Source organism: Dasypus novemcinctus, chromosome 19 (assembly GCF_030445035.2).
Source record: "Dasypus novemcinctus isolate mDasNov1 chromosome 19, mDasNov1.1.hap2, whole genome shotgun sequence".
NCBI lineage: Eukaryota > Metazoa > Chordata > Mammalia > Cingulata > Dasypodidae > Dasypus > Dasypus novemcinctus.
Window position 1 is genome coordinate 48,445,942 of NC_080691.1, and position 12,081 is coordinate 48,458,022.

Here is a 12,081-nt window from a genome sequence, read left to right on the forward strand (position 1 = left end):
CCACCTCCACTCCCTGCTTTGCTGTATCTCTCATTATGTTTTCTTCCTTGTGTCTCTTGTTGCATCAGCTTGCTGCACCAGGCTGTTGTGTCAGCTTGCTGTCTTGCTTATCTTCTTTAGGAGGCATTGGGAACCGAACCAGGACCTCCCCTGTGGCAGGCGGGAGTGCAATCGCTTGAGTCACATCCACTTCCCCATGATGGTTCTTCATCCTATTACTGGAGTTCTTTATAAGGTGGATGAAATTCAGACAGAGTGAGAGAAAGTCACAGAGGGAGCAGCCTGAAGCTGGGCATCAATGGACCCTGGAAAAGAAGGGAGGGACAAGGAGATGCCATCATGTGCCTTGCCATGTGTTAAACTAAGGACTGAGGATCACTGGCAGACAGTCTCAGAACACCAGTCTTTGGGGAGTATAGCAGTTTGATATGGTGATGAATTCCAAAAATAGATATTAGCTTATGTTTGTAATCTGATTTGTACCTGGGCGTGATTAAGTTATGATTAGGGCTTTGATTGGGCACATTATTAGGGCGTAGAATCCCCACCCCTTGGTGGGTGGGGACTCACCGATAAAAGGCATGGCAAAGGACAGAGGTCAGGGTTTTTGATATTGGAGTTTTGACGCTGGACTTTAATGCTGAAGCCTTAAGCTTGAGCCCCAGGAAGTAAGCACACAGAGGAAAGAGAAGCAAGCCTCAAGAAGGAGGAACCTGGGAAATCTGAACCCTTGCAAGACATTGGCATCCATCTTACTCCAACACGTGAAAATAGATCTTGGTGAGGGAAGTAACTTATGTTTTATGGCCTGGTATTTGTAAGCTCCTACCCCAAATAAATACCCTTTACAAAAACCAACCAATTTCTGGTATTTTGCATCAGCACCCCTTTGGCTGACTAATATAGTGAGAAAGCATCACCTTGATAATGTCTTGATTTGGACTTTTTTTTAGCCTTAAAACTGTGAATGATAAATTTCCATTGTTTAATCCACCCAGGAACCCAGGAAACTAAAACAAAGCTTGTTTCTGTTTTATTACTTTTTCTGGATCCAAGCGAATTCACTGAAATTTCATTTCCACTTCAGATCTTTTCAGCCCTGAGTAAAGTTTTCTTGTCTTAAAATTTTTTCATTATTCCCTTTAAATGATTTGCTCTGTCTTCTTTTGGAGGATGCCCATAGTTTCAATCTCCATGATGCTCTCCATCTCCATTATTTTCTCTTTTAAAGAATTCTATTACTTCATTCTGTGTTTTTGAACATTTTCTCATGTTTACATTCTGTACTGCTGGTTTGCTATTCTGCATTGTCAAGTTCTATTGCATTGAACACTGCTTTTACTTTAGCTATTGTAGTTTTCATTTAATGGTACTCTCCATTTATCTTTGCTTATTCTTTAAGAGATGCAATGTCTTCTTTTAATCAAGAATAAGAACTGTTTTCTAAAATTGGGTTCTGCATCAGGGACTAAATATATTTCAAAGGAATAATTTTTGGCTCTAGCACCTTATTCCTTTTCTCATATGCCACATATTTAGTTCTACAGGGTTTTAAAACATTTGGTCATTTATCTTTAAAGTTGACTAGTTGATTTTTGTTGAAGTCCAGAGCTGGTGGCTTTAAAGATCGCAGAGTCAGACAATCAGGCTGCACGGTCTGCAGCTCTTACTTCCCCTTCCAGAGATGGCCTAGGAAATGGTTCTAAGTCTGTGAGTGGATCATCTTGTCTCATTGTCTTAGCTATTCTTAGCAGGAATCCACTTGCTTCAGGATTCCAATTTTTTATTTTCAACCTCTGGTGTTTGCAACTATTTTTGAAACTCAATGTATCAGTCTCCTTTTTCTAAGTCTGGATGTCTTGGTTTTAGCATTTCCCTCTTGACATTTCTATTTCACTTTGTGTTTTGTCTAAGTTTCTGTCAATCTGTACCAATCTCAAGCCTTTCTCTAGAGTCTCAATCCACTACTCTCTAACCCCTTATTCTACTTTATATTTCTCCATTGAACTTAGCACAATTTGAGTATTACACATATTTATTTGTATGCTTCTTCCATTTAGAATGTAACTTCTTGGAGGGACTATAGATAGATAGATAAACAGATATATATTTTAAGTTTCTGATGCTCAGGAAGATGGTAGATGCTGAGCACATTTGTTGAACGAACTGACAATATTGTTGTCTCAATAACGCATCCTCTCACAGTCTTTCGTTTGGGTACCAACATTTGAGTATCACACTTTCTCAGTATGCAAATGTCTCTTTCTGCCAAGCATTTCACTTTCTGTCCCGGTCTAGAAGTCTAAGTGTGTGGGGGGGCCCCCGGATTCGCCAGACTGTTCCAGGCCCACGGTTGCTGTCGGGCCTCACGCGCAGTCCCTTGTCGTTCTCTGGGTCAGTCAGGACGCCGCTGCGGGGCTCGACCCTCTCCCGGGCGTCGATCCCTCCCTCAGGGTCAGTCTGGCGGGTTCCAACGCGAGGTCTCGTACTCCCGGGCCGACTTAGGGACCGCCTCCCGCGGGCGACCGCCCCGCGGCCGCCGCACGTGACCGCTCCGGGGGGCGCCTCCTGCCTCCGCCGCAGTGCTCCGCCCTGAGCGGGCCGCTTCCGCCGGCCAGCGCCCGCCCCGCCCCCAGGCTGTGGGTAGCCAATCCTCGCGCACGCCTCTAGGCCCCGCCCTGGCGCCCTCCTCGGCGCGCGCCCCTCCCTCCGCCCGCCGGCCCGCCCGTCAGTCCGGCAGTCGGTCAGTGCAGCCGTCGGTTCTCCCGCTTGCCTCGGCGGCGCCCTCCTTCCTCCTCCACGGTCCGCAGCGGCTGCACGGGCGGCGGCGCGGTCCCTCCGGGTGGCGCGGCGGGAGCCGAGCGGCGGCCGCGGAGCGTCGAGCCCAGCGCGGCGGCGGCGGAGGCGGCGGCGGCCCGGCAGCCAACATGGCGGCGGCGGCGGCGGCGGGCGCGGGCCCGGAGATGGTCCGTGGGCAGGTGTTCGACGTGGGGCCGCGCTACACCAACCTTTCCTACATCGGCGAGGGTGCCTACGGCATGGTGTGGTGAGTGTCCGCACCGTCGGCAGGCCCGGCAGCGTCTCGCCCTCCCGCGCCGACCCGGACCCCGACCCCGGGCTGGGCCGCGGTCCGCGCGCCTGGGGCGGGGCCCCCGGGCGGGTCGCGGGTGTAGGGGGGATTGCTCGCGGCTCCTCCCTCGTTCGCCGCCGGGAGACGGCGAGGGACGGGACCCCCGGGCGCGGAGCCGGCCCCCCGAGAAAAGAACGGGAGCCCCCCTCCCCCAGATTTGCAAGGATCGGGGTCTTCGATTTGAAATCCGATTGTAAAACTGGGAATTCCGTCAGATGCTTGTCAGTAGCGGCGGCGGCTGTGGGCTTCTGTGCTGAATACCGAAATAACTCCTTTTCCTTCCTTTGCCTCAGTTTTCCGCGAACGGCTTTCGTTACATATCTTTAGGGGTGCCAAGGGTGCACTCGGGCGCAGGCTTTTTAAAAGGCGTGCATGCCTCCCGTGTTGGTTGTGGAGTATTTCAGTCCTGAAGTTTTTAAGATGGCTATTAACGTTGTACTGTTACGTTTTCAGGAAGGATAAGTCACCCTGGCTCTTTCCGATTTATTAAAGATCCGTTTGGAGTGGGGCCTACCTAGTTTGACGTTTTTTTCCCCCTTCCCCTTTACCCCAAGTGCTCTCTTGGGTAGCATAAATGTTTCTGGACGTTTTAGCACATTTACTGTGGACTTTGCTTGTTAATGTTCTACTGATCAGTAGGTGTAGCCTTGATGGAGTTCTTGCACCGTCACATCCCTTCTCCTTCATCCTTATCCAGGTCCCTAAGAATTGTCTGTGTGGTGTGAGGCTGACGATATTGTTTTTATTTGAACCAACGAGCTTTAGTGGTTTGGGCTGGGGAAGACTTGTGGAAGTGTAGACTTCCTCACACCTACCTCTTCTTGTAAGTGTGTTTTCTCTGTTGAATGATGGAAGCAAAGTAATATTGACGGAACACTTCGTGGTAGGTACTGTGCTAAGTGTACATTATCTCATTTTGTTTGAACAACCACGGGGGGGGGGGGGAGCTGAGGAAAGGGTGGTGGTATACCTCTTTCAGGTGAGAGAAAGTGTGTGGCCTTCAGATGCAGATTGAGATCTGATTTTAAATGGCTGTAGCTCTTTCTGTTATACTCTGCTTTCCTTAGTGTGATTAGTGATTTCAGGATTTAGCGTGTTTTACTGTTCTTAGCAAGTATGTTTCAGAAACACATTCAAATTTCAATGGGCATAATTTTTAAAATGTCAGAGAGGGCAAGTTTATACCAAGTAACATAGCTAGATGGAATGACTAGTTAAATTATTTTTTAAAAGATTTTAATTGAATCTTGAATACTTTCTCTTGGGCAAAATGCTTCACAGTATACAACTGTGAAAGTTAACATGTACTCACAGGTTTAGGAGCGGAAAGAGAAATAGGTCAGGCCTAAAAGAAATAGGGACCTGAAAAATAGGGGAGAGTAAGCACTGCCTGCAGCATCACTTCTGTCACGCATCTTGATGCCATTGCACCTGCTGGTAAGTATGCCATTGAACATGTCTCATTAGGAGGGGCTCAGAATTTCCCATCCTATCCTTTGGTTCTTCTTAAAATTAAGTTATCTAAAGTGAGAATTGAACACTCTTTAAGACATTTCTATTGAAAGGTTTCCCCCCCCTCTATCTGATAAGACCTTTATTAGTCTGAAGGTGATTTCGACCTGGTAATCATTTCTGTCATTGCTGTGGACTTATTTTACTTTCTCAGTCTCCATTCAAGTGCAGTACCAAGTCTTTTTTTCCCTGTGAATTTTCCTTACTAAGTAAAATCCAAATACAAATGAATTGGAATTCAAATCCTGGGTTCAGAAACTTTTTTATCTTTAGGTTGATAATACACTCTAATAAGAATTTAATCTTCTTTATTGCTTATTATGAACATTTAATAAATGTTAAATCAAGATGTAGATTGTGGTTTGAATTGGGCCTTTTAAGAGTGGGTATGATTTCGATGGGGAGATAATAGGAGCAAGTGACAGCTTAAGCTGCGGAGTCTAATCCTGGAAAAGTACAGTACTTAGGTGGCAAACTAGGGTACTCTGAAGGCAAAACTGAGTTTCACTGTATATTTGTGTAATGGGGAAGCATTGGAATTTTTGAAAGACAGTCATGTGGTCAATTTTGAATTTACTTTTTTGGGGGGAAGATATACAAAAGTGATAGAAGAAATTGGAGTGAAGGAATCAATTAGGCTATTGTAACCATTTAGAGGCTCAGTAATATAGTAAGAGCAGAAGGCAGCAGTATAGGTGAGACACCTGCAGAGATAAAAATCAGTCAATAACAGGGACTCTCATCAGAGGAGTGGCAGAAAGAATCGTGGCAAGTAGGGAAAGAAACAAAAAATGATGAAACCTTAAGGGGTAAGAGACGGAGAGAAGTAGGTTCTGGTTTTGAGAAGGGTTTCTGAGATAGAGACAGGGCTTGGTGATGGATTGGGTATGGGTACAGTTATTAATTTTAAGACTTCTAGTTTACGAACCTGGGAAGGTGGTGATGCCATTATCTGAGAAAAGGAATATGGGAGGCAGAACAGGTTTACAGAGAGAAATGGTAAATTCTTATTTGGACTAATAAACTTTATAGTGCCTGTGGGCTGTTCAGGGTATATCCAGAAGACATCCTGAAATTTATGAAGGAAGCCACTGCCAGAAATGGAAATTCATGTAAATGTAGTTAGTCTTTTTGTGTGTTTGTTTTCTTAAATTTCTAAAATATGCAAACATTCTACCCACCAAACACCACCACTGCCTTTCCCTTACCTTTATCCCTTGGTAACCTCTAATTTATTTTCTGTCTCTATAAAGTTGCTATTTCTAGATATTTCATATAAGTGAAATCACACAGTAGTTGTCCTTATGCGCTTTGCTTCTTTCACGCAGCATAATCTTTTTAGGTTCATCTATTTTGCAACATGTTTCAGAACTTCATTTCTTTTTATGACCCAATAGTATTCTATTGTGTGAATGTACCATGTTTTGTTTATCCATTCATGTTTACTGATACTTGGGTTGTTTCTACCTATTGGCTACTGGGAATAATGCTTTTATGAACATTGATGTGCAAATATCTGTTAGTCTCTGTTTTCAGTTCTTTGGGGTATATACCTAGAAGTGGAATTGCTAGGTCACAAGGTAATTCTGTGTTTAACATTTTGAGGAACCAGCATCTACTTTCCACAGTTTTACATCCACCAACAATGCTCCAGAGTTCCAATGCTTATTTTGTTTTTTTTTTAATAGTAACCATTCTTGTGGGTGTGAAGTGATATCTCATTGTCATTTTGATTTTCATTTCCCTAATGGATAGTGATGGTGGGCATCTTTTCAAGTGTTTATTGTCCATTTGTGTGCCCTCTTTGGAAAAATGTCTGTTAAGTCCTTTGCCCACTTAAAAAAATTTTTATTTACCAGCGCTTTGTACCCACCAAGCAAAAACTTTCCCTTATCCCCCTGGGGTAGCTTGGAGTTATGAACCCCAGAAAAATATATTCTTAATCTTAATTCATTCCTGAGGCTGTGGACCTTTTATTGAGGTTACTTTGGTTAAGTTGTGTCTCATCTCAATAGGGGTTGGGGAGGGGTCTTAATCCTTTTACTGGAGGCCTATGGAGAAGGCCACAGAGAGAGGAATCTGCGGGAAGAAGCCAGATACTGCAAGACAAGGGAATCTGGGAGAAGACACTTCAGTGTACATTGCCATGTGATGGAAAAGCCAAGGAACCCCAAAGATTGTGGGTCAGCCAGAAAGATACCCCCAGGGAAGAAGCAAGCCTTCTAGCCTCTGAAACTTGAGCCAGTAAATTACTGTTGTTAAGCCAACCCATTATATGGTATTTGTTACAGCAGCTGGAAAACTAAAATACCTCCTCCTCCCATCCCCTGGTAACCTCTAATCTATTTTTTGTCTCTGAATTTGCTATTTCTAGATGGTCCACATGAATGACATCATACAATAATTGTCTTCATGTGCTAGCTTATTTCACTCAGCATAATTTCAAGGTTCTTCCGTGTTGCGGCATGTCTCAGAACTTCCTTTTTACAGCTGAATAGTATTCCACTGTGTGTATATACCACATTTTGCTTACCTGTTCATCTGTCTGTGGCTGCTTGGGTGGTTTCCACCATTTTTCTTTACCCAGGTTTTAGCTGGATTGTCTTTTTCTTGTTGAGTTGTAAGAATTCTTTTTATTTTAAGCCGTAATCAGATATATGATTCACAACTATTCCATCCTGTATGTTGGATAGTTGAAGTGTTGAGTCAGAAGAGATTCTTTTTTTTTTTTTTTTTAAGATTTATTTTATTTGTTTCTCCCCTCCCTCCTGCCCCGTTGTCTGCTCTCTGTGTCCATGCACTGTGTGTTCTTCTGTGTCTGCTTATATTATCAGGCGGCACTGGGAAATTGCATTTCTTTTATTTTTTGTTGTGTCAGCTCTCCACGTGTGTGGTGCCACTCCTGGGTGGGCTGTGCTTTTCTCATGTGTGGTGGCTCTCCTTGTAGGGTGCACTCTTTGCGTGTGGGGCACTCCTATGCGGGGGTGACCCTGCATGGCATGACACTCCTTGTGTGCAGTAGCACTGCATGTGGGCCAGCTTACCACATGGGTCAGGAGACCCTGGGTATAGAACCCTGGGCCCACCATGTGGTAGGCGGATGCTCTATCAGTTGAGCCACATCTGCTTCCTTCAACAGAGATTCTTATTGGGATTGTTGGTTAAGTGACACTGCAAGCAGAAGTGTTTGTAAACCTTTTTGGTAAATCCGTAGCATTCAAAGGGATCATTATCCTGGAAAGTTTTAAGAACCACTGAGGCAGTAAAGAAGTAACCCTATCAAACAAATACTTCTGAGAGACAGGCAGAGGAACTTGAGGACTGATGAGATGTGTAAGAGAAGAAGTAGGGGTAAAAAGGAGGGAGAAGGGAAATTGAAACTTTGTGCTTAGTTATTAACTTAAGAAGGATCTCTTTTAGTTAAATTGAGTTTGAAATATTGTTTCTGAATGTGACAGAGGTCATGGGGTCATCTCCATAGAAATACTAATTGAAGCCTTCAGAATGGATGAGGTGAGAAAAGATCACCAAAGGAACGCTTGCCTTTAGGTGTCAATAGAGGTAAAGTTACAGACAAGGACAGAGGAAGTGTGGTCAGAGAGGCTAGAGAACCAGAACTGTACATTTTCAAAGAAACCAAGGAAGACTATGTATTGAAGGGATTGACATCAGCATGTGGAGGCAAACAGAATGCAGCTGAAGATGAGCTGGTGGATTTGTTTGGCCTTCAGCTTTCCTAAAACAAGCAAACAAAGATGGTTCCAACTGAAAGTTCATTATGGGCACATTCCTAGTGGTACAATATCCTGTTCTTTAAGATTTCTCTGATTTCTGGCAGAAGTAGAACTACTATTTATTATTCAGCATTTTGTTTTGTTTTGTTTTTTAACTAATGAGGAAACTGAGGCACAGAAATTAGCTAACTTGCAGCTAGGAAGCAGTAGAACAACCCAGTCTGTCCGATTCCTAAATGATACTCAACCAAAGATCAGAATTGAGAAAACAGATGCTTTCAATAACAGAAAATATTTGTTGTCTGTTTTCGCTTGTATCACTTTTTGGCCTTCCTTAAAAGTTTCCATGCAGTCATTCACTCAGAAAACATTTATTGATTCTAATATGTGCCAGGATTCACATGGACCCTGCCCTTTAATAGCACTTATTCCACATGGTGATTTGGAGTTGGGCAATAATAAAGGAGGAATGTGTGAACTGCTATGAGAAAAAGACTTGAGTGACAAGGGACTTTGCAGACTTTTGAATTGGGTGTTGATATATGACTTGGAATTGCTTTGAGACGTGCATTCTAGGTAGGGGGTAATGTATAGGTAAAGGCACAGACGTATGAAAACAATATGTCAGTTCAGGAAAACCATAAGTTGGGGTGGCTGGAGTATAGGGTGCTTTAAAGAAGAGGGCTGGAGTTGGGGTGGGAAGGAGCCAAATCTTGGAGGACATTGTTTACATGTAGTTTGGGTTTGATCATATAGGTGAGAGACTGTCATTAAAGGATGATCTCCTTTCTCCCTATTCTGCATCAAATTTTGTTCATTGTTTTCCCCCTCTTTGTTTCTCTTAGTGCTTTTTACCTACTGTGCCAGCTCTCTCTTACTAATTAGTCATACGGAGTGGGGGTGATTCTACGTCCCTCGCTCCCAGGGCATTTGGAAATGTGTGGGAACTTGTTTTGTTGTGGTCATCGCATTGACTAGGGGGCATGCTAAGAACCTGCACTCTCTACTGAAGAATGGTTCTGTCTGAAATGCCCAGAGTACACCCCCATTCCCCGCCAAACACTGGACCCTTTTAAAAACCTGTCTTCCCTAAGGCTTATCTCTAAACTTCCCGTTATTACCTCCTGCCATACTCCTTCCCTCCCGCAAAGTCTGCTGGCATTTGTACTGCCTGTTTGACAGGCGGGCACAGCAGTAGTATGTATCATCTGTGAAGGTTCTGTATAGACTTGGAGTCAGGGATCGGGATGCAGAGTATTAATTTCGCTTGCTGTTAATTGAACTGTTAAAAAAGCTCTTGCATGCTTTTTGGAGTGCAAAGGTGTAAGACCAGCTTACATGAACAACAGAAAATCAAACATTTTTTAATAGAGTTTAGATTTAGAGTGCAAATAAAACTCAGAACAAAATTAATATTGATATTAATAGCATTCATATTTATTAATGTGCTTATGGCAGTTAGCTATAACTGATATCCCATTCCCATGAATATTTTATTCTCACTTCTCAAAGACTTTTATGAAAAGCATCCATGTTCAGTTTCCCCAAGAACCATGTGTAGTTGATTCTTTGCCTTGCTCACATTAACATGCAGCTCTGATTCCCCATCAGACATTCAGAGCTCCCTTGTCCCAACCTCCTCTTCTCACCCACCTGCCTAGCCCTTTTTCTGTGTTTTTTCACCTTCACTTCTTTAGGCCGCCCACACTGAAAGGTGCCAAAGCAGCACAGCTAGCAGCCACACCCTGTTCTCTGTTCTGGCTAGGAAAGGCCAGCCTGCCTGAGCTGGCTGCCAGAGGGTTTTAGGCAACAGACCAGGCTGTACCAGAGGAGAAAAATTCAAGGATTCTGACCCCAGGCTTTCTGGGATCCAGGTAGAACCACAGGAGGAGAAAACCTATAAGCAGTTTGACATATTTATGGTAAACCTTTAATAAGTTCCTGTTTGATCAGCTATAAAATTGAGTTGGGCTCTATCTGTAGTTTTCAAACAGCCTCCAGTGTGTGGGGCCTCAGGCCTACCCCCGTGGAGAAACTCCATGTGCAACATGTCTTTTCCCTTAACAGAGGAGCTCTGCCTTTTCCTTGCTCTTTCCTTGGTCTCCTGTGCTTCCCTCCTGCCGTTCCTTCTCTGGTTCCTTCCTCCCTTACCCACTCCCTCATTCTGTCCTTTCATCTCTATTTATCTGTCCCTGTTGTCTTTGCATATATACCTATTGGGATTAGCAGGAGAAGATTCCCTTTGGGAAAAGGGTTTAGTTATTTTAAAAACATTGGAAAACCAATGGGATAGATGCTTTCCAAGGTTCTTCTCTGATTCTCAGTCTTAGGGCAGGCTCTGGGTTTTGAACCCATGGCCAATAAGGTGAAAATGGGGTGGAGGGTAGGAGGTACCTGCTGGGGCTATGTCATGACTGCCTGCCAACCAGGCAGTTGTAGACCTGCTTTGCTTTAGGTACTCAGATGTTAAATTCATTCTCATTTAGTCTTCATCTTTGAGGTATAATTTTTTTCACTTTACAGATAAGGAAACCTGGGCTGAGGTAATTTACCCAGGATCATGTGTCAATAAATAAATAGCAGAACTGAGATTTGTTTATGTTTAGAATCCAAGGCTTGTGCCTCTTGTTTTTTGTTTGTTTGTTTTTCACTTCTGTAGGATTTCCTCTGTTCCATCAAGCTTTGTGGAAACATGCTTCCTACAGCCTGGGCTCCCTAGTGCATTGGCATCAAAGTCTGGTGACTGTGACAGCAGACTTGGGCCTGATGAGTCTGGGGGAGGAGAAACTGGGTGGTTAGAAGGGCTGATGGAGATGAAGGGATCAAGTAACTTAATGTTCATCAGGAGATGAGGTTGATTACCTTCACCAGTTTCTTGATTTTCATTCATTTAATAAGTATTAACCACCACCTGTCTCTGTGCTAGGCAGTAAGAACACAGTGGCAAACAAAAGTTCTTTCAGTTTACAGTCCAACAGGGAAGTAATAGCATTTCCTGAATATGCTGAGGTACAGAGTGCTATCAGAATATAAAAGCTGGAGCCAAGGTAGTCTGATGTGTAGTCAGGGAGAATTTCCTGGAGAAAGTGGTGTTTAAGCTTTGACCTGAAGAATGACTTGGAGCTTGCTGGGTGAAAGGGAGGGGCAGGGTGTTGAGTTTTTCAGGCTCTGCCTTGTAGAGAGTAGATCATGTATCGGCAGCAGTAGAATGGGGAGATCTGTGAGGAAACTGCTGGAGAGCAGAGGTGGTGGCATCTTGGACTGAGGTGGTGGCAGTGCGGTTGGAGAGTAGAATTGTGACATAGAAGGGAGACTTAGGGAAAGCATTTTTTGATTGTAGATAATAGACACTCTCCCTGGAACTAGCTTGGATAAAATAAGGCATTTATGATTAAGATCCAGAGGGCTTTCTTGTAGTAGCAGGAACAGGACGTACAGTTAAAACTTAAGTTAAAACCAGGAACTTAGAAGGTAGCTATCTCCCTCCCTCTTTACATTTACGAAATCTTGTTGCACCATGCATCTCTGCACAGGTTTTTTTTGTGTGTGTGTGTGCTTGGGTAGTAGTTAATCCTAGGTTCCTAAAGGTAAGGTATGTGCTTTCTGTTCATTTGACACCCAGAGGCTGAGAATACTCTGAATCTGATTCCTGTTCGAAGGAATCTGGCCCAGCTTTGAATGGTGTCTACCTCTAGTCTAGTCAGC

At 43.9% G+C, this 12,081-nt stretch overlaps 1 protein-coding gene across 1 annotated transcript in view; it reads left to right on the plus strand.

Moving 5' to 3' along the window:
- The first annotated feature begins 2,716 nt into the window (after positions 1–2,716).
- The window catches only part of MAPK1 (mitogen-activated protein kinase 1), a 113,068-nt gene continuing 103,703 nt past the window's right edge, over positions 2,717–12,081 (plus strand). The window contains exon 1 of the mRNA XM_058281750.1: positions 2,717–3,046. Coding sequence (XP_058137733.1) covers positions 2,928–3,046 — 119 coding nt within the window. The 5' untranslated portion in view covers positions 2,717–2,927. The remainder of the gene's footprint in view (positions 3,047–12,081) is intronic.